This window comes from Marmota marmota, unplaced genomic scaffold, assembly GCF_001458135.2.
Source record: "Marmota marmota marmota unplaced genomic scaffold, marMar, whole genome shotgun sequence".
NCBI lineage: Eukaryota > Metazoa > Chordata > Mammalia > Rodentia > Sciuridae > Marmota > Marmota marmota.
Genome location: NW_026000093.1, coordinates 11,637,355 through 11,664,795, shown reverse-complemented (window position 1 = coordinate 11,664,795; position 27,441 = coordinate 11,637,355). Strand labels below are relative to the sequence as shown.

Here is a 27,441-nt window from a genome sequence, read left to right as displayed (position 1 = left end):
CTCTGCAGTTCACAAGTTTTTGGTCATACCCAACTTTAAAGCCTCTTTCTTTCTTCTTCTTTTTTTTTCTTTTTTTAATGGCATCTAAATTTATTTATTCTGTTGTTGTAACTGTTACTTTCTTTGTACCAGTCCTTAGGCTACTGTGAGCCAATAGCAGGATAAATCTTCAAACCAAATCCTTCCCCATTATGTGAATAAAATGAATAACATCAAATTCATTATCTCACCTTTCTGATACATTATCTATAAAATAAATCTTTATAGATTGATAAACCACACCATCAATTTCCTGTTCTATTCCTCTGCCCATACTGATTACCAAACATCTCTTCTTACCCAACTCAACCTTTGCAGCAATTCTGGTTACCTCTTCCAGATATATGCATAGAAATGGTTTGAATAGAATCCATGTCCATAAATAATTATATTTAGCATATACCCAGAATTTTTATGATTTCACTCTTACTTATGAATTCATTTGCTATAGTAGATTTAATAATTCCCATTACCAAATTTTATAGTTGGATGAAATACAATTCAGAGAATAACATTTCAAATAGCCCAAACTAGATTCTGCCTCTGTAAATATGTTCATTTTTTAAGTTCTGAAAAATGTCTTTTCCCTAATCTGCTTTGAAAAGCAAATACAGATTTAACTTTTACCAATATACTCAATTTTAATTCCTTTACTTCAAATGACATTCAATTTTGGTAGATAAATATGACTTTCCAGTTATTTCAAAACATTAATTTAATTGCATGATTTCACAGCTGAAATCTATGGGAGTTCTTTGTTTTCCTAACTCAGGGAACATAAGTGCAGAGAGAGTTCAAATTACTTGTTAAGTTACATACTCTTATTAAAGTACATCTACTATGTTTTATAGGCTGAAACAATATTTAGGCATCCAACTACTTTTTATTACTTATTCTCACTTGGAGAAATTCTTATCAAATATTATCTACATCATTCTTTATATGCGGCTTTTGAAATTGTATTTGTTTTCTATACATTATATTACGTATATGATATTATTATTTTTGTTGTATCGTGTATTGGATTTGTATATTTATGAATTGTAAAGACTCAGAACACAAGATCTAAATTTTCAGAATTGTTCAAGTCTCTTCTAATACTAAAACTTATCATTAGACATAATTTAAACAAAGCATGTGTTTCTTAGATCAAAATATTTTCAAAATTACCAGATTATATTTAGCATAAAAAAGACATGGAAATACCAAGTCAAAAGTTTAAGATCACCCTCAATTCCTCCCTTCAAATAAAACCTTTATAAAACTTTGGTTTTACTCAATATTTTGCCTAGTAAAGAGCAGTTTTTTGCACATACTAAGACTCAATGGACATTAGAGAATGAATGAATGATGGATGTCAATCCATATGAATTCTAAACAAAAATTAGATCAATATATATGTTATATATGTATTTCTTTTTAATTTGTCCTTTTTTCACTTAAAATATCCCTAGCAATTACATATATTCAGTATCTTCATGCAATACAATTTTTATAGCTGAATCATGTCCAAGTCATTCAATTGAATGAGTTACCTCATTTTAAATCTATGAAAAGAGATTAACATTTTTTTAATTAGTATGACATACCTCTCACTGACATTGCCCTGCTTCAAACCTCTACTGGATCTTAAAAGTCCAGGATGCTCCACAATTGGAGATGATGTGCCCACCTGGCCCTATTGCCTCTTGACTTTGTCTGTTGACCCCAACCCAATTTCTTCCAGAGAAATTATGTACCGTTTCCCAGGAGTGACACCATGCTCTCAATTTGTGGGCCCTAAAGCACCCTCCTCCTTCCACCAGGAATGCTGGTCCTCCTCCTCGTCTGAGAACACATGTGTAGCCTTCCAAATCCAAATCCAAGATTTTATTTCTAAATCCTGTATCACAGTGATCCTCAGGAATCAGTATAAACCACTTAGAACAAGCAGTTGAGTAGAGATGAGGAGAACTGAAGTTTTATGTCCATTCAGAAGAAAGAAAAGAACATTTTGGTTTGAGTGAGCAGCCAACCCTCTAGACTGGGTTATTTTCCTGTTGTCCGTGAACAAGAAAAAGCCATCTAAAGCAGCACGTTCTTTTCTTCTCTTCAGGAAACAGTGGCATTCAATTCTTCTCTTCTGAGGCCCCGAGTGATCGGAGAATGGATTGGTAGAGAAGAAAATGATGCTGATCCACTAGCTGCTGAAATGCTGCAGCCCCCAGTTCCAAGAAGTAAAAATGACCAATGGGAAAGCGAAGACAGTGGCTCTAGCCCTGCAGGAAGGTAAGCAGAGATGCCTTCCAGGATTCTATGACTGGTCACTAAAAGATGAATGGAAAATAAACCCAAGTGCAGGATTTTGATGAGATACCTCATAGTAATTTTATATAGAAAATTGGTAAGCTTTGCGTGGGATAAAACACTTAGCTAGATTTAACTTTCCCACCGTGTGTGTGTGTGTACTTCAAAATATCACATCATACATAATAAATACATAGTTTTTTAGGGATGTCTTCTCTGATATAAGGGAGGTGACTCAAAATAGAGTAGGGAGGAAGAGCATGAGAAGAAGATTACCATGAAACAAGGAAAAGAGGCGGGAGGGAATGGGAGGGAGAAGGGGAATTGCATGGAAGATGGAAGGAGACCCTCATGGGTTCACAAAATACATATACGATGGTGTGAGGGGGAAGGGAAGAAAAAGAGAGAGAGAGAGAGAGAGAGAGAGAGAGAGAGAAGTGTCACAGTAGAATGGGTAGAGAGAGGTGATGGGAGGGGAGGGGAGGGGAGGGGGGATAGGGAGGGCAACAGAATACAACTGACACTAGCATTGCTGTATGTATACACATGGATGTATAACCAATGTGATCCTGCAATCTGTACACGTGGAAAAATGAGAATTCATACCCTATTGGAATCAAATGTATGATATGTCAAGATCACTGTATTGTCTTGAGCAACAAATAAAAAAAAAAAGAAAATAAATAAATAAATACACAGTTTTACGTGTCAACTTAGAGTTTCATTAGGCTTGCTCTTGGTTTGGGAGTTTTTCTTCAAAACTAGGTGGATACCATCTCTTTGCTACTAAAACCAAAAGGGAAAATAATTTCAAGGTTATAAGCTATTAGTCAAGACCAAGTATAACACTGGGCAGCAAGTGGCTGGCTGTTAAGATTTGGAGAGGGGATTCCTGAGGTACTAGAATGATGTAGTTCATCATCAGGAAGAAGAAAACTTAAATGCATAATATACTGTAAGAAGTAGAGTAAATGTGAAATATAAGAAGATAGAAATCTTGGTTTAGAATTATTTAGGTTTATAGTTAAAAACTATGATTGAATATAATTATCCATAATTTATTTAATTTTTTAAACTATTATAAACTTGCAAGTTCATATAACTCTTACTCAGAGTCCTGATGCCCAAATGGTGGCAAATTTGCCTTAAGCATCCTTATTCTGATACAAGTGAAGTAATGTTGGAATGTCCAAATCATATTTATTAGGTAGAGCATATTCAACATTATCTTGTTTTTGTAATACCATTTTGAGAGTGCAACTCAAAGCAAAATGAAAACTTCAAGGAAGTTGAGGTGGAAAGCATTATGGGAGGCCTGGCTGACACCAAATTGAGAAAACAGATTTAAATATTCATAATTAAAATGTACCAGGAACTTGTAATGGGAACTTTCTGTGTCATTAGCTGACCACCACATAAACCTTGTTCCTATGCATAGATCAGCCACACTAACTTGGTATTGCCTCTGTTAAATTTAGCAGCAGACAATAAATACTTTTTTTCTCAAAGAGAAAACTATTTTCTACAATGTAATAGCTTTCAGAGGTTCTTTGCTTTGACTTATCACTTGGCTGGAGGGAAAGAAGTTCAAAATACTCATTAATGTGCTTCAGGCATATAGAAAATTGATTCAATTTCCATGAGAAATAACTTTTAAATTATATAAATAGTTGAAGTGTCCTATATAAGGAGGAGAAAAACATTTTTAAAAATCCATTTATCTTCTTCTGTGAAATGCCAGATCAATTTCACCTATCAATGAGGGTAATTTTATTTTTAATATAAGACTTATAACACCCACTAGACCTTTATCTTTATTCATTGGTAGATATTTAGTTCTTAAATTTAAAATAGAGAAATGTCAGCTTTCATTTTGCTTTTATTTAATCATAATAATAATCAGGGCTGTCTTACTGCTTCTATGTTCTTCCTAGCCTCAGTGAGGAGGCTCTTATTCTCTTTGGAATGCTGAATAAAGGGGAATCCTAATTGAATCCCTTCCTGCAATCCTAATTGAATCCCTTCCTCAGAAAACTCATTATTATCATTATTATTAGTAGTAGTAGTAGGTATTGAAACCAGGGGTGCTTAAACACTGAGGCTCATCCTCGTTCTTCTTTTATTTATTTATTTTTTTAAATTTTGAGACAGGGTCTCCTGAAGTGGCTCAGGGCCTCACTAAGTTACTGAGACTGGCTTTGAACTTTCAACCCTCCTGTCTCAGCCTCCTGAGTCATTGAGATTACAGGCATGCAGTCTATGAAGAGGTTTCAAATATTTGTCTTGGAAAGTTGCTTTCACTTTTATTTTTCTTTGTATTTAAGTTATGGGTTCAGACATACCTATGAACATAAGAAAGTGGTGAAGTTCTACCTTGATGTTCCATTAGAGAAGAAAAAATTATGTGCACATCTAAATTACATGTAGAGAACAGTGGTAAATTCTGTTAGAAACTACATTTCTCCCTTTTTCTAATTCAAGACAGGATTCCTGTGTTTTTGCTACTAGCTCACACAGAATTCGGTTTGATTTGGATGAATAAGAAAGTGTTGTAGATAAATTTTTAATGACTGTAGAGTCTGTACCTATAATATTAGTCTCTCCCCTTAAATAGTAATGAACATGTACAATAATTTAGCAGTCTTAAGCATTAGCAGGCTGAATGATATTCTAGACTCCTCAAAGAAAATTTGATTTTCAAGCCTGACTTCATCCATTTTTCTTTCTCCCACTGGGGCTTGTATATGGTTATTGTCAATAGGCATCTGTTACAGGAGTGATGAAGATAAGAACTGTCACTAGACATCTGCAAGGTAAAGCTTATTCACTTATTGTCTATCTTTAGTTGTTGCCCGTATCCCTTACACATTTTTTCCTACCATCTATTGTTCATATTTTTCTCTGAATTGCTGTTATTACAATATTCCATCTTTGGCAAGTAGCCAACTTTCCCTTTCATGCAGAATGATAGAAACATGACGGGCTGGATTGTCACTCTTAAAGAGAATTAAATAGATGTTATACTAAACCTTGAGAGTATTATGGGTAGAAACTGACCTAAAATATTTTCCTAGAGTTTTTTTTTAAATAATGTATGTCAACTTCACTTTTTTCCTTAGTCCCCCCCTCCCAAGTATGCCACTGTACACAAAGGTTTAACAATTTTGGAACGTGTAACTGACACCTCTAAAGGTTCAGTGCTGGTTGAAGTGAAGGCAGTTGCAAGGGTACTATGGAGAAACTAACATAAAAGAACAGCAGACACTAATATGACGTCCATGACCCCTAGCCAGTCTGGATGGGACTCAAGAGCTCTGTGAATCTCTTAAATTCCATGCAAAATGTTGTATTTTGTGTTGATGGTCATTTTCCCACCTAATCTTTCATTGACTTTCAAATTCAGAATTGAGAGAGCTTAAAAAAAAAAAAGAAATTAAAACACCTGAACAAGAGAAGAAAGGGTGTCTATAAAAGAGAGGGGAATGTGTTGGGGAATGCTTCAAGACTTCCTGTGTTTGTTAGATACCACCTGTTTGCATTGTTGCTGTTGCTTGTCTAGCCAGTTAGTGGGAAAACATATATACTCACTGCACATGAAGAGTTATAAAAAATAATCACATGTTTACAAAAATAAATGTAAACAAAAATTTTCATAATCCGATATAATCTTATTTTAAACCATCTTAATTAGACATTGCAATAGCTGTGTAATGAATTTCCTAAAATGACTTGTTAAATCTTAATGTGAATTTGTAAATAGGCTCATCAAGCCTTGAAAACCTAATGAGGCTCCTTTGAAGCTGAACCACCTTATTAAAACAAGAATAATATCCATAAATATTATAGATCTGGTGAACTGGCTTTGTAACTTAGCGCTGCTATTTGATTTTAAACATGCCATATAATTAATAGAAATCTTATTATTTAAAAATGTAGGTTAAATGTCCCTATAGAAGCTAAACTTACTTCCTGTTAAGAAGTTTCCCTTTCCTTAAAGCTCAAAATGGCTTCTGATGTGCAGCAAACGAAGCTCGGAAATGCTTCCCTTCCAGAGAAACAGACCAGGCAATTTACAAATGTGTGACATAAATTCAAGCAGTATTAGGTCATATGATGGGAAATGAAGCAGGATAAGAAAAACAAAGCAGATCAAAGAGAGGGTATTCTTTTACATGCAAAGACCAAGAGCAAAGAAATTGCCCTAATATTGTCATATTTTGGCTATTGTGGACATTACACAAAAAATGTAAAATACGACAAAGAAAAGTCAAACTTAGTAATTTAGACATATTCTAACATGAAAATTTTAAGGGTATAAAATATCGGTTAGTAATAGTAAATCTGTCAAAGAAATCCAAAAGAGAAGCCTTAATAACCAAAATATACAAAATTTGTATCTCATGACTAACAATTTTTTTTAAACTAGAAATATAAAGCACACACTTATTTCAGAATATCAATGAAGTCATTTTCATAGGGCTTAAAATTTATTTTAAGATGTTTAGAAATACACTAATTTATATGTGTAGAAAAACATGTTTCAGTTCTAATAATTATTTTGCAAAACACAGTACTAGTTATCCATAGACTTCATGTGTGTTAAGCAACATTTGAGGCTTACTCCATATCTAGGTCTTCCAGACCTGTGCTATAGTAATATCAAAACCATGTGTTTTAATGAGATCAAAGAAAATACTTGTTTCAATCCTCCTGAAATCATCTTGATCATTGCAGGTTGATGCATAGAAGTTATGCATTTATAATCTAACATTTATTCTTCATCTTCAACATAATATGTTTTATTCTTCTTTTCACTATCAATCTTCCTATTTACCTGGATTTTCTTATCTCTCACGTTGAAGACATATGCATCCCCTTAATTTTGAATTTATTTAATGTGTTTGTAAGAGGATAAAATAGTAGTTCAAAAATAAAATAGTCAACTTGGAAAATATTTATTGAACATTAATACCAGATAATGTACTAGATACTGGGTAAGAGTAATGTGAAAGAAAAAAAATACTGTATTTAAAATACTTGCTTCTTTAACATTCAGGAAATGAGAAAAAAGAGGGAAAAGAAAGGAAGGAAAAGAAAAAGAAGAGTCCTCTTTCTGCAATTCAGTGCACACACTGCTAGGCACATAATAAGCATTTACTAAAGCATTCACTAAGCATTCACTAAGTGAGCATTCACTAAATTGATTATAAAACATAGTATTTAGACTTTTTTTTTTTTTTTAAAAAAAAGCTCTTCTGCATAAAAACCTAAGTAAGCATGAAACTTTATGATCTCTTCAACTCCCTGGGCTTTAATATGAAGGGAGCCACTTAATTTCTAATTGAAGTTAAGGAAAGAGACAGATTCTTCCTAAAATGCCACGAGGGTGCACTCTATAAGCTCAGGATCTAGTTCACGAGAGACATCATCCGTTTTTCTACCACACAGAGCACACAGGGCTGATCAAATGAATTTTATCAATATGTGCTCAGGGACAGAGCATGAAGCAGAATGAGCAAGGTTGGGGACACAAGGGAAACTGGGGACAGGAGGTGGGATGGGTGGGGGACTGGGGGGGGCTCCACCAGGACAGGCAGGCCCATGGGGCTGAGGTGAGGTTGGCCACTAAATTATTTCAACTCTTATGTTTCCATTTAACTCCAGATTAGAAGTTACCCTTCTGAACCCAAACAAAATGGATTATTTGAGTATATTAACACCAAACGGAAATATTGACTGCTGCTTTTTTCATAAGGGCGTCCCAAGATGTTCCCTTTCATGTTATGTTGGACATTATGGATTAAGAGAAGCCATGCAAATCTTCAGGATGCCACCTAGTGTTCTTTGAACACATGATCTATTAAATTACCATTTAGAGACTGCTCTATGTGTTCCATCTTGATTCACTTTATCATTTTTATAATCAATTTTTTAATTTATATATGACAACAGAATGCATTACAATTCTTATTACACATACAGAGCACAGTTTTTCCATTTCTCTTATTGTATACAAAGCATTTTCACTCCAATTCGTGTCTTCATACATGTACTTTGCATAACAATGTCCATCACATTCCACCATCCTTTCTAACCTCCTACCGCCTCCCTTCCCCTCCCACCCCTGTGCCCTGTCTAGAATTCATCTATTCCTCCCATGCTCCCTCTCCCTATCCCACTATGAATCAGCCTCCTTATATCAGAGAAAACATTCAGCATTTGGTTTCTTGGGATTGGCTAACTTCACATAGCATAATCTTCTCTAACTCCATCCATTTACCTGAAAATGCCATGATTTTATTCTCTTTTTTTGTTGAGTAATATTCCATTGTGTATATATGCCACACTTTTTTAATCCATTCATCTACTGAAGGGCATCTAGGTTGGTTGTGAATTGTGCTGCTATAACATTGATGTGGCTGTGTCCCTGTAGTATGCTGCTTTTAAGTCCTTTGGGTATAGACCGAGGAGAGGGATAGCTGGGTCAAATGGTGGTTCCAATCCCAATTTTCCAAGACATCTCCATACTGTTTCCCATATTGGCTGCACCAATTTTCAGTCCCACCAGCAGTGTATGAGTGTTCCATTTTCTCCACATCCTCGCCAACACTTATAGTTGTTTGTCTTCATAATAGCTGCCATTCTAACTAGAGTGAGATGAAATCTAAAATTCGTTTTATCTTTATGAAAGTATTATTATTATTATCCCTATTGAAGGAAACCAAGTCCTGGAGTGTTTGTTTCTCTGTTCCAAGGTTGGGGCTGAGCCAGACTCTCTTGCTCCAAATTCTGTGCCCTTAAATGATTTACAGCCTCTCTCTATACAAGAATTCCAGGATTGAGACCTGGAAAAGGGGTGGGGGTGCAGATGAAGGCCCTGAGCCCTTAGATGAAAGATCTCAGTCCTCTCTTCCTTTTATCTCACTCGGCACTGCTCTCTGCATTCTGGCTGCCCACAACAGTGTTATTTTTTCTTTCTTTTTCTAAAATTATTAATTATTTAATTAATTTTAATTAGCTATCTATGACAGCAGAACACCTTTTGATTCATTGTACATAATTGCATCAAAACTTTTCATTTCTCTGGTTGTACACGATATAGCATTGCACCTTATGTGCAGTCATACATGCACCTAGGGTAGTGATGTCCATCTCATTTCACCATCTTTCCTGCACCCATACCGCCACCCTACCCCACCTTCCTCTTTGCCCAAAGTTTCTCCACTTTCCCCATGCCCTCCCCTGATTATGCATCAGCATCCACTTATCAGAGAGAACATTTGGCCTTTGTTTTTTGGGATTGACTTACTTTGTTTAGCATGATATTCTCCAACTCCATTCATTTACCTGCAAATGCCATAATTTATTATTTTTAATGCTGAGTAATATTCCATTGTGTATACATACCACAGTTTCTTTATCCATTCATCTACTGAAGGGCATCTAGGTTGCTTCCATAGTTCAGCTATTGTGAACATTAATGTGGCTGCATTATTATAGTATGCTGTTTGTAAGCCCTTTGGATATAAACCAAGGAGTAGGATACCTGAGAGAAATGATGGTTCCATTCCAAGTTTTCTAATGAATCTCTATACTGCTTTCCAGACTGGTTGCACCAATTTGCAGTCTCACCAGCAATGTATGAGTGTTCCTTTTCCCCCACATCCTCTTCAACACTTATTGTTGTTTGTATTCTTGATAACTGCCATTCTGACTGGTGTGAGATGAAATCTTAGAGTAGTTTTGATTTTCATTCCTCTAATTACTAGATATGTTGAACATTTTTTCTTCATATATTTGTTGATTGATTGTGTATCATCTTCTGAAAAGTGTCTGTTCAGTTCTTAAGCCCATTTATTGATGGGGTAGCTTGTTTATTTGGTGTTACATTTTTTGAGTTCTTTATATATCCTGGAGATTAGTGCTCTGTCTGACATGCATGTGGCAAAATTTTGCTCCCAACATGTAGGCTCTCTCTGTACCTCATTGATTGTTTCTTTTGCTGAGAAGAAGCTTTTTATTTTGAGGCTATTTTCTCGTAATGGTGCTATTTTTGCTTCTTTGATCCTCAGCCTGTGGGGCAGGGAGAAGAGGCAGGACGGGTCTTTGCTTCTTTGCTGCTTACAGATTTTGCTCTATCACTTTACCTGCCGCACCCCCCCCCAAAAAAAAAAATTCCTCCCTAGAATCGTGACTTGCAGAATCCCATGTTTTCAGCCTGACCATCATCCACATGTTCTTGAAGCCATGCTTGACCAACCCCTGGTCATTCCCCTTTCCCACACAGGCACTTTCCCTGAATCGTTACCTTCCTGATGAAATCAATATAAACACCAGTGATTCTTCCCCAAATCTGGCCCCTCCTTTCTTTCACCTTCACTTCATTATTGGTCTTGAACTCCACCTTGCCTGACCCACTCATTCCCTCTGTCATATCCTGGACCCTCTCATTATCATTATCTGCCATTGCTAATGTCAATTTTAGGTATCTCACCCTCTGTCGGCCTTTTCCCTTGTTCATTCCTTCTGGCACCCAACTTTGGGGTGTGCCAAGTTTCCATCCTGATAATTTTCGATTGTGTTAAATTTCCATTGCTCCTGACCCACCACCTTGGTCTTTGTTTTTCTCCTTATTCAGCTTTTGTCCATGGCCCACTGTTGTAGTCATTCTCTTGAAGATACTGCCTCGTCCCTCTTTTCCTTTGTCTTAGTTTCCTTTTAACAATCCAATTCTTCCTTCTGTGGTGAAACCAGCAAAGGCTGCAGAGCCTGTGGCTCCACTCGCTAGAGTCACTGAACTCATGACCTCCCAACAGCAGGTGCCTGGTGAAGTTGCTGCTGGTGGCTGAACAATCCACATATCCACTTTCCTCAGGAATGATTTCATGTCTTCACTTCTCTCCTTAAATCCCCAACTCTTCTCCTCATCTTCTTCTCTACTGATGACCCTGCTTTCTGTTTCATGGAGGAAATAGGTTCAGAGACTCTTCCTTCTCAGACACCCTCCCAGCACCACGGGTGGACTTGGCTCACCTGTGCCCAAGTGGGTGCAGCCCACACTCCCACCCAAAGCAAGCCCCTCACTTGGTTCTAGATGCTCAGTCTCAGCCACTGTGCAAGCTGCTTATTCCCTGTGTCCCCCCTCTATTCCTTCTACTAGGTCATTCCCATCAGCATAAGAGTCTGATGGGATGCCTCTCTACAAAAGGAAGCCTCCTCCCTGGCCCCAGCTGTCAATTCTCTCTGCTATTCATTGTTCTTACCGCCAGGCTCCTCACTGTGTTCACTGCCCCCTCCACTTGTAATCTTTTCCCAATAGAATTTTATTTCCACCACCTGTTGGAACCACCTTTATCAATGTCAACCAGACAGCCTTTAGTGTCTCCCATTGCCATTCCAATGACATGACTTCTGCCTTCTGAAATTCCAGCATAAAGTCTCAGCCCCCATCTTCCTCCCCTAACAGCAGCATTTGGGAACCTATCAATGGTGTGTTTGGATGTGTTCCTCACAGTCCTTATCTGTAATTATGAAATTCAAGCTGCTCAGAAAACTGAAATGGTTTTCGTAACTCATGACAGCAAAACCCGATCTGAACACTGTAGATTCTTTATTTATCCTACTCAGTGGCGATGCTGATCCATAACGACATAGAAAACTGCTGTAATTGATAGCAAAGTCAAGCCTCAGACCCTCCTTGAAGGTGTTACATAATATACAGTTTATACAGCAGAGCACATCCAGCCCCAAGGAATCTAGAAAAACAGTTATGGACCTGGAGTAGAAATCTAAGATTACATTCAGGAAGATAAATTTATTTGTAACTAGCCATATTTTGATCATATATTAGCTTTAGAAAACAATGTTATTTTATGGGAATGAAAATAAACATTGGTGTTATATTTATTTATATCAAATAACATATTTAAGATAGTATATATCTTAATTTTGCATGAAACATATGTATATGTATATCCATTATCCTAATCCAAAGCTAATGGGGTCACAGTGACCCATGAATACTGTTATTTTAAAATAATTTGTCTTAAAATAATTTCAGATGTAAATTACAATTTGCATGTTAGATCTATCAACTGTGAAATCAAAACTAAAATTGTGTGACTTTTTGGATTACTTCTCAGTGAATAAAACTGGTCACAGTAGACTTTCAAATCATTACATTATTTCTCAGTTAAAAGACATATAGAAATGATGCAGATACAAATACCATGACAATAAAATGGAACTAAAGAAACTTCTTCCATCAATTGGCAAATATACAGTTATGTTTTAACCATACTACTATTGAGTAAAACTAATTTTCTTTAATTATTTAAAGTTACATGGGTAGTAATTAAGATATTTTAAAAATTATTTTAAAAGGGGTACATTTTTATATCTCAGCAATAATCCTTTATATGTTGGGGGAACCTAATTGGAATAGAAGACAGATATGAAATAAATATTCATGTGTGTGCTTTCATATATTTTTCTCCTCAATTTTTTACATTGAAAAATTTCTAACCATAGAAAATTTAAGAGTAGTGATTATTAATATTCACACACAATCCACTCATACTCATTAGCATTTTGCAATCTTTGTTTGCTGAGCCATTTAAAAATAAGTTGTAGATATTATCACTTGTCAATTCCCTAAGTCTTTGGAATGCATTTCCTAAGAATGAGGATATATTCTTGTATAGCTATAATGATTATATCAAAACATTTAACAATGATGCCATAAAGTTTTTTATATTAATAATAATTTTATATCATATTCAAATTGTCTCAGTAAGATCTTTTATGGGCTTTTGTATGTATATTTATTTATTACTTTTTTAGCTAGTGTTCAATAAAGATTGTGTGTAGAATTTAATTGTCAGGTCTCTTTAGTCTTCTGAAATCTAGAACCGTCCTCTGGCTTTGTTTTCCTTCGTGACATTGGGATTTTGAAGACTACCTACATGTTAATTAATTTGAAAAATGTTCCCATATCTGTATTTCTCGAATTATTTCTTGATTAAACATTTTTGGAAACAATTCTTTATAGGTCTCATTGTGTATTTCCTCATGGTATCATATTAGGAGGTATATAATGTCACCTTGCTCCATAATTGGTGCCACTCAGTTTGATTGATTGGTTAAAGTGTTAAGGTATCATTTTCCCTTTTTGGTTAAGAAATCAGAGTTAGAGCTCATTGGTAGGGTACTTTCCTAGCATTCATGAGGCCCTGAGATCAATCCCAAGTACAATAAATATTAAAGAGTTTTTGCATCACTATGACCAAAAGACCTAACAAGAACAACTTAGAGGAAGAAAAACCTATTGTGTCTCATGGTTTCAGAAGTTCAGTCCATGGTCAGCTGACTCCATAGTTCTTGGCCCTAGGTGAAGCAGAATATCATGGTGGAAGTGGATGGTGGAGAAAGGAAACTCAGGACATGAAAGAAGGAAGGAAGTTTTTCAAACAGGAAATGATGAACAAGAGAATCTTGGAACATCGGGAAGGAAGAATAAATAGGAGAAATATGAGTATATACAAGGGATTATATATAGTGGTTTTTGAAACAAAAATTATAATGCTACTGGACACTCAAAACAATAATATTTAAAAGTAAGGAAGGTAAAGGAATTGAAGCAGAAATAAGGTGTCCACACTTCACTCAAAGTGGTAAATGTTGATACTCGTTCAACAGTCTCCTGACTTTGAGGACACACATGTATATATGAATAGAAAGAACAGTCAACTAGGAAATTATGCAAAGAGGTGGACTTGAAAGCACTATAATTATTGCAAGATGATTGGAGGAGAGGGTAGTGTTTTCAAATAAATGGTACTGGGACAACTGTATACACACACTCAAAAGAAATTAAAGCTGTTTATTTTTTATTTTTGAATCTTAGTGTAGTAGGTTAAAATACTTATCCCATGGCTTGTATTTTGCTTGACAATCATGTGTTTTATAAATCAGCAAATAATTACCTGGACTTTCTATTTCTTTTAAAATATCAGAAAATCTATTAATTCTCACATGGCAACAGTTGGTAGGTGCAGAACATAGTGTCTCCTCTTTTAAGTGAGAGTTGGAATTTTCAGGTTTCCCACACTCACTTGGGAATTTGTTAGTGAATTACCACAGGTTGTGTCAGAGAGATTCTATGTCTTTGTTATCCTTGGGGAAAATATTAGTTTGATCTGTCCATCAATTTGCATAACAGAATACATGAATGAAAAAATTTGTAAATTCTCTTTACTCACCACAACTAATTAATGGTAAATATTTCTTCAGCTTGAAGATGGAGCCCAAGACTAAAGGATTAAAACAGCAGCAGCAGCAGCATAAGAAACTTCTGGCAGCCATGCTTTCTCAGGATTCCTTTGAGTCCATCCACAGCCCTACCCCATCTGTAACAGAAGAAGACATTGACAACGAAGATGATGCAATGGAGTTGCTGGGTAACTTTAAAAATTAATAATTTATCTCTTTCTTTTTTCCTCCTGTATTGTAAAGTATGCAGTGGTTAAGAGGTTTTTTAAAAGTTTTGAATCATTTTGTCTTAGGCAAAAGAGAACATTTAAACATATTCTTTAGATTAGACTTTCATGAAGTTAAATGTAAGAACCAAATTGAAATCAGCTAAGCATGTGAAATATTTATTAGACTGTATTTTGTGCTTTGTGTATGCAGCACTTTGCCTTCCGATACTTAATCAAGCTTTATTGTGTGTGCAACTGTGATAAAAATTCAAGTCTGTCTGCTTTATTCTCTGATTATAATTCCCTTGATCACACCTATTATCTTTAATATATATCCAAAGTTCACATTTCAGCCCTCATCTCAAGATGTCCCTCTGTTACTATAAGGATGCTTTAGAAAAAAATAGAATAAAGTTGAAAGAGGCAGTTAGTAAATTAGTGTTTTATGTGTTCCATAAATGACAGGAACATTTGCAAAGATTTTTAAGTCTCTTCAGGGTCATTACTTTCATGAAAACTATTAATCTTGTATATATAGAATATCTTTTTATATGTCTTAGTGAAGTATATGTATGTTTTGCTCCAGTATAAATTTCTCTTATTTATTCATTTATTGTGGCACAAGGGATTGAATCCAGGGCCTTTTGCATGCTAGGCAAATGCTGTACCACTGAAATATACCCCTAACTCCCCCACACATAGGTATTTTTCAAATTGAGCCTCACTTTGGAAAATCATTTTTTCAAAAGAAGAAAATGAAATTTTATTTTAGAGAGTTAGCCATCTGTAACACAATGTGTTTTTAATCCAGTGATATCAGTTTGTCCATATAAATATTTAAAACAATTTCTGAATATTTTTGTGACAAGATACTACTATATTTAACTGGAAAGAGAAAAAAATAAGGTAAAACTTTAAAAGCTTCACATAAGTTTTACATATAAAATATGGAATGGAGTCCCAGGGGGAAAAAGAAATTTTCTAAAAATATTTTTTTTCTAAATCACATTTCTTGATTTAAAGTGTCAATAGTAGTAAAGTACTTTCATTATAATAAATGATGCATGTCTCCATATTTAGACTTCAGAGGTGTTACATAGTCAATAATGGCAGGTTCAAAATGGTTCCTGGTATAATAACTGCATTTGTTCCACCATTAGGGAGACTGTATAGTAGCATTTTTACTACATGCAATTAATAATTTTTCTTTTTCTCTTTTTGCATTTTTTTAAAAGCAATTAAGTCTTTCTCCTCACCTCTAAATCATTAGTGTGGTAGATGTGCCAGATGTAGTCACAGTATCTGCATTCAACTTCCATTCAACATTCAATAAACATTTACTGAGCACTTATATGCTAGGCTGAGCTTGGTCCAGGGGATATAAAAATAAAATAATAATTGTCTGTTTGCAGGAACTTTGCACTGAACAAAGCACTCAAAATAAAAATGTGAATACACTCTGGTGGTGTTGTCTACCTGCAATAATTGGGCTAAGCACCCACTTGCATATAAAGGCAACATTTAATGCAGAAGTGAGGGACGGTGATCAGAGAATGTGTCTTAGACATGCTGATGCCCCTGGTTAGTCCTGAAGGACAAGTAGGAATAAGATTAGTGGGTGTAGTGTGGTCATTACTCCTATAGGTTTGTTCACAGAGATATGGGCCCCTCTGTGACTGGTCTTCTGTCTTGGTCAGTGACAGTGAAGGGGATGAGACTAAGGGATACTTGAAGGAGACATAGGTTTCTTCTCAGTGCTGGTATCCCCTACATCTCAGCTGCTCTTTTATGAAGTTTCTAGTTTCCCAACTAAAGGATTGGGTTTTGGAGAATACCTAATGATAAGCAATTCATAATTGTCCTTTGTTAATTCTTTTTTTTTTCATTTAGACATTTTAGTTTGTGTACTGAGCAAGTTTAATATTTAAGTTTTGACTTTCTCTTTGTAATCCCACACATCTCAGCACAGGTTACTGGTGGAAGAATAATGTTGGTTTCTAAGTTATAAAGATTCCCTGTTTTAACATGGAGTGTTCTAAGTCCACTGTACTATTCTCCAAATAGTACCATGTACATTTTCTTAGTTTTGAAACTGACTGTAGAGTAACATGCAAAATACAAATGTTAAGTTCTTGAAAATTTATGTGATATCAAATTTTAGGACATAGGACTATTGTAAGATGCAATAGAGACATTTGGTATTTCAAATATCTTTTTGAATCTATGGTATGTTGTAGAATGAATATGCTAAAACTTATGTGTTTTTAAGGGTTTAACTTGTTATGTACACCAAGATATAACTGGCTGAAAATTTTATTTATCATGCATGGGAAGCACTCTGTAAACCTTATGAGGTAATGCATAAGTCAAAGATATAATTATTACCTAATATTAATATAAACAGTAATTATTCCTCAATAAAATTGGTTGATATAAAGGGAAACATTTTTTAGTTGAACTAGTAGATATTAGTAAAACTGGTGATTCTTGTTTCAGCCATGAAAATATCTAGCATTGTTAATATATTATTGATTAATAGTTAATTACTCAGTTGTTTAAGTGTATATATGTGGATATCTTTTTAACTGTTTTAGGCATATGAAAATATTATATATGGCATCTATAATTTTTAAAATATAATAAGTGTTTTCTGTAAGATTGTTTTAAATACTGTCTGTAGAGTCATAGTACAAAAATACATTAATATAATATTAATGTACCTATCAGGTAATAAAATAGCCAAACTTGTAGAATTTTAATACACAACAGTTTTAAGCACCTTGGAAATTGATTCTGTAATTATGAGACATTAAATAATATATCTGCTATGTAACCTCAAACCATGAATTCTCAACCACAAATGCAAAACATTCTTAAATATTTCAGTAGTTATTTTGGCATATAATGGCCACAATGAGTAAAATATTTTACTAAGAATTTTTCTTAAAAATTATTAAAATCTAGCTAGGCATGGTGGTGCATGCCCATAATCCCAGTGATTCAGGAGGCTGAGGCAGGGCAATCATAAGTTCAAAGACATCCTCAGCAACTTAGAAAGACCCTAAGCAACTTAGTGAGACCTTATCTCAAAATATAGAAAAATAGAAAGGGATGGAGATGTGGCTCAGTAGTTAAGTACCTCTGGGTTCAATGCCTGGTACCAAATTTTAAAAAAAGATGTATTGAATTCAGTTTTTTTGAAAATATGGTGACAAGGTGTCATGATAGAAAAAAAAGTAATTTATAAAAACTATAGTTTATTCCATTCTTCTCAAGAAAATTTTGAAGGGCTTCATTAGTTTAGAAGATTTTTCAGTTTGTAAATATGAGCCCATTTTTAAAATATTGCATTCATTTATCATCTTTTACTAGTTGAAACTCAAATAGCTATTATGTGTTTGATTTTTCTCCATGTGATTTATACTGATTTGTATTCATTTTTAAAATCCTCAGAATTATATTTGACAGACATAACTGGCTTTCTTACAAATTTTAGTATGAAATACTACTTGTAAAAAAAATTTTAGGCTGTCTTAGAATTGATGCTGAGGCATATATCTAAAAGTCACAATTCCAGAGATGCTTAAAAATAAAAACATTAGTCATGCTTTATGCTTTCCATCCTTAGCTCATAATTATATAAAATTAAAAATTAAAATTATATTGCCAATCCAAATAAAATTATTACAAACAGATATCACTTGTTTTAAATTGAGTAATCATGAACAGTTTATAATTTTACTGATTATTTTACTGAATGTAGTCACTGAATTTCTGTAACCTCAATATCATGCCAAATTTTGTAAAATAAAAACTTAATTTGTTAGAGGGACTCATTACCTTAAGGCATTCTTTTGGCAAATTGTTTTACATCCTGATCAACCTTTTAGAAAAAGAATATTTACTGTTGTTTTTTAAACCGAAGACCCCTTAAAACAAAAACTCCCCATCTTTGCAAAATAAGAACACACATTTCACCTAGTGAAAAATGAATATTTTTTCTCAATGATGTCAAAATTTAAAAAAAGGGACAGGACCCTAAATGTTTTCTTAAAAATTACTCTCTCTCTCTCTCTCTCTCTCTCTCTCTCTTTCTCTCTCATCTATCTATAATTTAAGGTATATAGAACACTGTAAAACACAAAGTACCATACATATGCACTTTTGTCAATGTTTTTTGTATTTTTTGAGTATTGATGAATGGAACTAACGGGATGACAGAAAAATTGTCCCTTAAAATGAGGATTAAAAGATTCTTGACAAATGTCTGAAGATTTTGAAAAATTAAATCTGTGTATCCTCCAATATTGCTTAAAATACTATATGTAAGGTTATTCAATACAATACAAAAATGATTTAATATAGAATTAGTACATATTGGAGAATAACATACCCCAACATGTGTTGTTTTAAGATATAACAAATTTTTAAGAACCACTGAAGTTAGTGCTCTAAATCTCAGATACTGATAAAATAACTTCCCAATCACCTCAATCTGAGTAGGTCTCATCTTGAAATATATGATATTCTAAAAATTTCCAGTAATTATTGTGACTGTTAATGACCACAATTAACCAGATTATTGAAAATCTGCACATGTATTTTTTTTTTACTTTTCACTAAATCAATTTGCATAGTTGAAAAAAATAGGACTTTATGAAGATGTCTGAAAATATCTTTCACATGCTAAATAGTGTTTTCTCCTGGTAAGCCTCTGTTTTACAATAACAGTCCTTTGAAATGTTCCTCACTACAGAGTTTTCACTTATGTTTCTGAATCCTAACTTCGGCTGTTTTTGGTGCCATCTCTGCCTGCACAATGCCAAGTGAGTGCAGGTTGAAGTGTGGCCTTTGAGGAGCTAAGCAAGGCCCTGTGCTTGCCTTGCCATAATCCAATGACGACATTTGAGAAAATCCATTCAAACACATTCATTCAGCAAGTATCATGCACCTGCTCGGTAAATTGCACTAGTTCATACTAACATATAATACTAATAATACTGCATCTTACATTTTCTAAAAACCATGACCTCTTTGGGGTTTGAGAAGAGGGTGAAGAGTGGGAATGTTCTTCCCATTGAGACCCAAATAAGTTGTAGTTTTCTGACAGCTCTCAATTGTTCTATTCATTCACTCACTCACTCATTCATCCATTCACAGACTTATTAATTTTTTAAATGTGTAATTCTTACCTCCAGAGTAACTATCATTATGTTTATGGAAATTCAAATTTGAACAAACATGGAAGTTTTGACTCCAGGAAGGTGATTTTCAAGATTTGGTTTCCTTACAAATCATCTAGGGAGGTCACTTAAGTACATTGTCCAGTGCTCCCTGCCCCCATTTTTTTTTTGGTTCATTAGATTTGGATACAGCCCATCAACCTACATTTTTTTTCTACAGGAATGTCCTCCTCCCTTTCTGTAGATTCCATTGCAGGGGATCTGTAGAGCATTCAGGAACCCTAACCTAGTAGTTATATTCAGTGAAAATTTTTGTTAGATATAATGTACTAGAAGTAAGGAGGATATTAGAAAGTCTATTTTTTTAAACAAAAGATCATGAAATAGAGGTTTCTGAGTTACCCAAGGTCTTCCAAAGCCTGTCCTGGAAACAATGAAGTCTTGCTAACAAACTTTCACTAATGCAGTTTATATCACCTTTTTATCCCTCTTGCTGATATATTTTTAAAAGACCACTTGCTTGTAGTAGAAGAGTTATAAAAGTTATAAATGATTCTAGCATAAACCTGAGAAAATTATTTCTTTCTGATTCGATTTTATCATCAGATCATATTAAAACCTTACCATGTTTCCTGTGCTTTTCTTACATGTGACTCAGCCGCCCCCCTCATAGCCTTGTAGATTGACTTCTGCTTGGCATTATTTTCATATTCCATCCTATTCATTCTTTAATTCTGTTTCTTGTCAACAGAGGATCAGAACATTTGCAAATATAACTAAGGTTTGGAGGTAGAGATTGCCCTTTAAATAAATATAATAGCTCATTGTGTTACATGATTTACTTTTATGGAGTTTAATAAGAAATGTTGTGCTTTTTTTCCCTGTAAGTTCGTTTTCCAATGGTAAAAGTAGATTAATGTTCAGAATCAAATCGATAATTTACAAATAAAATCTAAACCCATAAACAAACTCTTGCCAATGTCCCTTTATCTCAATTGTACACCAGGTGAAGATTTCTTTATTTGAGAGAGAGCTGTTTCTCATTTATTTGTAGTTAGTAGGGTTGCTTATTTTACAGATATATTTATCATTTTGAATAAGTTACATACTGACTCATAGCAATGATAATGTGCTTTATCATGTTTATGCTACTTTTCACTGAGTATTTTGGCAAAGCTGGGGGGCCACTGTGTGATGTGGTCTTTGTTGCCTGTGGTCAAAGCACTGAGCTAAAATTCTAAGACCCAAGTCCAGCCTTCATCCTTTCTCTGCTAGTTTTAACATCTGAGCTACAAGTAATTACTTTTAATACACTAGTAACAACTTATGACTTTCATACTCCAAAAGAAAAATGTTATACTGATAACATTCCCTGAAATGTTATTAATTTTGGAAGTGGAATATTCCCTGAAAGTGCTATTACTTTTTTTTTTCATGGCTAACAGGAATATTGAAAAAACGATGCTAGATTTTATGCAAAAAATGTTTTTTTTTTTTCAAATAAATTGATGTTCCCTAACCCACCTACATTTCAGGTAGATACAAACAGAGGAACAAAAGAGTTCCTTTAACTTTGTGCAATTGCCTACTGACAGTAAAAATTTATGTTTCTTAGGATATAGTAAAAGAGTTGGAGAGAAAGCAGGTGAAGCTATAAATGTATTTGCTTGCCAAAATATGTAATAAGTCAGTACAAAGCACTATAGCTCATTTTTTAACATGGATATTTAAACAAAGGTAGACATTTATGTGATTTGGTTTTGGTGTAACACAAATTACTGTCTTTAATTTTCTTGCTTATAAATGTATAATTTCTAGGAGAAAAAAATAATGTTTTGTGCCTATCCATGTGTTGATATGAAAAAAGTAGAAGTTGGGGAAGGAATAGAGGAGGAAATACAAAAAACTAGAAATTTGTACTCTATGTTTATATGTTTCTGTGTGAATAAAGTCATAAACAATTTGAAAATATTTAAGCTTTAAAATTATATTGATATTATAATATTATATTGATATATACTTTCCTATTATTTTGATAAATATGAACATATTTGAAGTAGCACAATTTTGATGGTTCTACATTAATACACTGTATAAGCAAATCTTAAACAAATTAAAAACCAGTGTTAAATATTGTTAGGGTTTTGTTTCTTTTGAAATAAACTTGCCCTTTTTACATATTTAATAGAAAGGTGATGTTGTATTTCAAGATGATTTGTTTAGCTACGTTAATGATTTTAATATAATTCAGACAAATCTGAATTTCCTGCTTAATGTAAGAGACATTTGAAAATGGTGCAAAGTCATAGTTTTATTATATATTTTCTTGGTTGAAAATGTGCAAAGGAACTGTAATTAATTCAGCAATTATTTACAAATTGACATCAAATCAATAATTATTAAAGATATTATATTGATCTTACTGAATTGTTTAAAGTGATTGTAAAAATTATAGGCACTTGTTTAGATTTTTATATATTACAATATCACTGACAACCTATTCATCATCTCTGAATGGAAATCTTAAAACTATTGAAGTTGAATACTTGAATACACATTCACCAAAGAGTGGCCACAAAACTTGCCAGTTATTTTCATTATCTGAGAAACAGTAGCTTTTGTGATAAAACTAATTCAAAATCTTTTAATATATTTTATTAACACTTTAAAAATTTCAAATGTCTAAACTGGTCCTATGTATGAATTTCTTTTGGAGTGAAAATATGATTTTGTTTTCAAATATCTTATGTTCTATTATTTCAGAGAGAAATACCCTTAACAATAGTGAATGTATATGTTTTTATCACTCTAAATCTTTTAAGTAGAAGAGTACTAAAGAGTACAAAAGGAAAGAGATGAAAATGTTCTAGTGGAGATAAATTAATTCTCACAATTTTAATGTGTTTTTCAATTTTTTGGTTTCTTAGGACAAAAAAGAATTTAATTTGTTGTGTTAATATAGGATGAGTTTGCTTGTATTAAAATGAAAACTTATGGAAATATAACATAAAATTTTTTTTAAAATTCATCTGTTCAGGAATTTCTAGGAGTTTACTGGTTTAGCAGTTTTTCTTCTCGTAAGTGCTGTCATGTTTACTTTTTAATTACTGACATTTAGAAAGGAGTATGTGTTTCAAAACTTTAGAGTAATATTAATACAGTAAAACAAAATTAATATTAATTATCTTACAAAATTAATCTTGTAGAAACAGTAAATAGCAGAGTGTTAAAATTAATAACAGCATGAGCTTTATTTGTAGATACATAACCCTTGTTTCATATTTCATTAGTCCTTCTAATCTATGTCTTGAGGATAGTAACTTTCTTACTGCAGATATCAGACATCAGAAAAATGGGAGTAATAAAAATACTTCATGAGTTTTGTGAAGATTAGGTAAAATAATCCATAGACAGTTTCTCAGTTATTAGATAATGAATTAGAGTCAGAAAAAATATGTTACTTAAATTTATATAATTTTTATTCTAATTTCTCCCTTTATCTGGCTAGAGCATGAAGAAGTATACTACATGTAAAAAATAAAGTAATACCATAGGAATTCAGGGGTTTAAATATTTAGTCTTTTAACATGTATGACTCACCTAGACATGCTCCTTGTATTTAGAACTTATTTCAACAAGTTATTTTTCTTCTTGATGTTTGTCTTCTAAGTTCTTTTTCTTTTTTTATTTATATATGACAGTGGAATGCATTACAATTCTTAATACACATATAGAGCACATTTTTTTGTATCTCTGCTTGTATACGATGTATATTCACACCAATTTGTGTCTTTATACATGTACTTTGGATAATGATGTCCATCACATTCCACCATCATTGCTAACCCCCTGTCCCCTCCCTTCCACTCCCACCCCTCTGCCCTATCTAGAGTTTATCTATTCCTCCCATGCTCCCTCTCCCCACCCCATTATGGGTCAGTCACCTTATATCAGAGAAAACATTCGGCATTTTTGGCGGGGAGGGGATTGGCTAATTTAGCATTATCTTCTCCAACTCCATCCATTTAGCTGAAAATGCCATGGTTTTATTTTCTTTTATTGCTGAGTTATTACTTGTGTATATATGCCACATTTTTTTATCCATGTATCTATTGAAGGGCGGCTGGTTCCATAGTTTAGCTGTTGTGAATTGTGCTGCTATAAACATTGATGTGGCTGTGTCCCTGTAGTATGTTGTTTTTAAGTCCTTTGGGTATAGACCGAGGAGAGGGATAGCTGGGTCAAATGGTGGTTCCAATCCCAATTTTCCAAGAAATCTCCATACTGCTTTCCATATTAGCTTCACAAGCACTCTACTAGCTGAGCTATATCCCCAGTCCCCTTCTTCTTTTCTTTTAATGATCACAGACAGTTTTCTTTAAAGGCCATGTCATATGAGCCTTCATTTTCCTCCTATTTAGAGACAGTACCTTATTATAAAAGATCACTATCTTGTTCAAATTTTTCTAATAATTTGACCAAACAAATTATATTCAGCAATATGAAATATTCAAACTTTTAAAAAATTATTAAAAGCTAAAGCCGAGTGTGGTGGCACATGCCTGTAATCCCAGTGGCTCTGGAGGCTGAGGCAGGAGGATCTTGAATTCAAAGCCAGCCTCAGCAACAGCAAGGGGCTAAGCAATTCAGTGAGACCTAGTCTCTAAATATAATGCAAAATAGCGCTGGGGATGTGATTCATGGTGGAGTGCCCCTGAGTTCAATCACCAGTAACCCACCCCCTACCTTCCACCATAAAAAAGCTAAAAACGTGTATCTGCTTTGCTTTTATATGCATTTGTTTTTGTTACCAGGTTACCGGCTTCTCTGATTAATAGTCATGGATACTCTGAGGTACTGTGGCATTGGGAAGATGGTCTCTGGTTTGTAGAATCATAGAGACTTTCTAGGCTCCATAAATCCTAACTTATAATGGGAATAGGAGCTGCAATATTGCAAGATTAGCTCAGAGAAGCAACGTTTTCCAAAGCTGTACAGGCTGTGTACTGCCTTTGATTTTATAATGCATTCTTTGATCCTCTGACAATGCAGAGAATCTGTACCCTCTAATATAAGCAAAAGTATCAAGAGATGAAAAAGGGAGAACTTTTCTTTTTTCAAGTTTCAATCTGATGTTCTTATCTTCTCTTTATGGACTTTTGACATTTATGATCTGAAACTTTCTTTAATAGCATTGTTAGTATTTTGGTGGCTGAGTTGAGGACATATTTTATAGAAAGTAATTTAAGATAGGAAACATATCTCTGTTTGCCTAATACAAAAGGGTCAAATAAGCTCTAAGCATCTCAGTTCTGATAAGGAAAATTGAGAATGTGAGAGGAGTTATTCTCCACATAAAAATTTTTAACTGAGAGAAAGAAAATCCTAAGAGCATACATTAAAAAAAGAGAGAGAAAATAAAATAAAAATCCCCAAATCAATATTCCTTTTCCAATGATGTTCAGATTATTTGCTAATGGAGCTATTCCTTTTTCAGACAAGAAGCAAATATGATTGCTTCTTTAGAAATGCTATCTTTCTTAAAACACTCTTGCTTACCATAAAGAATAATGACATTATAATATATACATTTATGAATTTTTTATTGACTTCCTAACATACATTATTGCTTTCTCTAGTAACCAGGGATTTGTAATATCTCAGTTTAAAAAATGAGGGAAACAAAACAAAGCAAGAAAAGTCATATGTGCCTATTATTAATCTTTTAATAGCATTAATATCTTAACATTCTTAGTACACTTTGTATTCCAGTGTTCAGATGCTTATGTGATCAGGTCGGTTTCATTGTTTGCTTTCTCTCTCTCTCTTTATTTTGAAGCTGTTTGTGTCTACATTGCCCAGGTTCATACCAAATTTCTAGTCTCAAGCAATCTTCCCATCTCAGCCACCTCAGTAGCTGGGACTACAGGCAAGCATCATGCTACTTGGCTGATTTCATTGTTTATTATCTTCTTGATCAGCAAAAACTTTTAGAAATTTGAACAAAAAACTTATGCTTTTTCGCCAAATTGTTGACATAAGTAAGTCAATATAAGCTAACTTGAAGGCCTAATATCAAAATTTCTGGGAGCCAAATTTCCTTTAAAATACTATTTCGTTTTGATTACTAAAAGATAGGTATTCATGTTAAAGAGCATGAAAATACAGAGGTCAAAATGAACAAATAAATATTACGATGTAATAATTATTCTTCATGTTTTAGTGATGTTTTTAGATTTTTAATATAGTATGAATATAAAATAACATTAACATTTCTAATACACTATTCACTATACTAGGTGCTTTCTGTACCCTACTTAGCAATCACAAAAATGCCATCAAGCAGGTAATCTTTTTATTTTTATGCCACAGACAAAGAAAAAGGTCCTTGAGGAACAAAATTATCCATGTTACATAGTTGTTATTCAAGAATCAGTTAGCTAAACCTGAACAATTAAATACTAACTATGCAACAGTGCACATTAAATACATATATGATAAGCAAAGTGTTTATGATAAACAAACTCATGATAAACTTTTAGAAGTTAAAGTCTGCACCTAGTCAACAGAATGGCTGACTTGTCCCTTCCCATCAAACAATTTTGAAATTAGACAAAATATATGAAATCAACTTTTCAGGCACTTGATGAAAGACTCAGCAGAAGACTTGATCCTCCAGAGGAAGGATATGAGTGATCTGAGCCCTTCATTTCACCCTGGCTTTCTTCGTGGTATCACATCCAGAGCCAGCTTGTATGGAGGTGGAAGTGCAGTGCGGGGAAGAGTGGGGCTCTCACAGAGCTGAGGGCACGGGCCTGCAGTCTGAGGCCCCTGAAGGGGCAGGGATTTGTGGAACAGTGCCAGAGAAGAAGGCTGAGAAGACGCTGTTGACAGACCTCGTAGGAATGTTCCCCTTGGACCTTTGGCTGAAAACTGGTCTGCTTTTGCAGCAGTTTTTGTAAACTTTATAAGAACTGAGGGAGGGTGTTCTGTGTTTGGTAAGTGAATAGAGAAACTGAGGCCAGACTGAGCTAGGACTCCTCTGAATTCCACTCCTGAGAGAATGAGTAAATCTCCAGGAATTCCTTGGGCATTCAGAGGAGATCTAGGAAAAGCCAAATATTGATGGCTATTCCTAAGAGTGAGGTAGACATTTAAATAGAGCCAATTAAATAGGTCAGAAATTATACCTACAGAGTTGAAGTAGATCCGCCATTAATTTAATTCCTAAGAGAACAAAACTCAGGAACCCTTAGAGAAGACAAGCCTTCATACGAAGACGCAGCCACAGTGCTTATCATATAATACAGAATTACTAGTTAGGAAAAGAAGGATAGTGTGACCCAAAATCAAGCCGAAAGAGCTATCAATAAAGACAGACTTTAATATAGAGAGATGTGAGCCCTGGGTTTGATCCCCAGCACCACTAAAAAAAATATATATATATATATATA

At 34.0% G+C, this 27,441-nt stretch overlaps 1 protein-coding gene across 12 annotated transcripts in view; it reads left to right on the top strand.

The window, feature by feature from the left end:
* Positions 1-27,441, top strand: part of CUNH8orf34 (chromosome unknown C8orf34 homolog) — a 418,284-nt gene that overhangs the window by 163,956 nt on the left and 226,887 nt on the right. For 11 of the 12 annotated variants that reach the window (XM_048782941.1, XM_048782947.1, XM_048782946.1 and 8 more), the window contains 2 exons: positions 2,135-2,307; positions 14,617-14,783. In XM_048782941.1, the coding sequence (XP_048638898.1) occupies positions 2,135-2,307; positions 14,617-14,783 (340 nt within the window). Of the gene's footprint in view, positions 1-2,134; positions 2,308-14,616; positions 14,801-27,441 lie in introns of those variants that run through there. The other variant, XM_048782950.1, reaches the window with a different exon arrangement.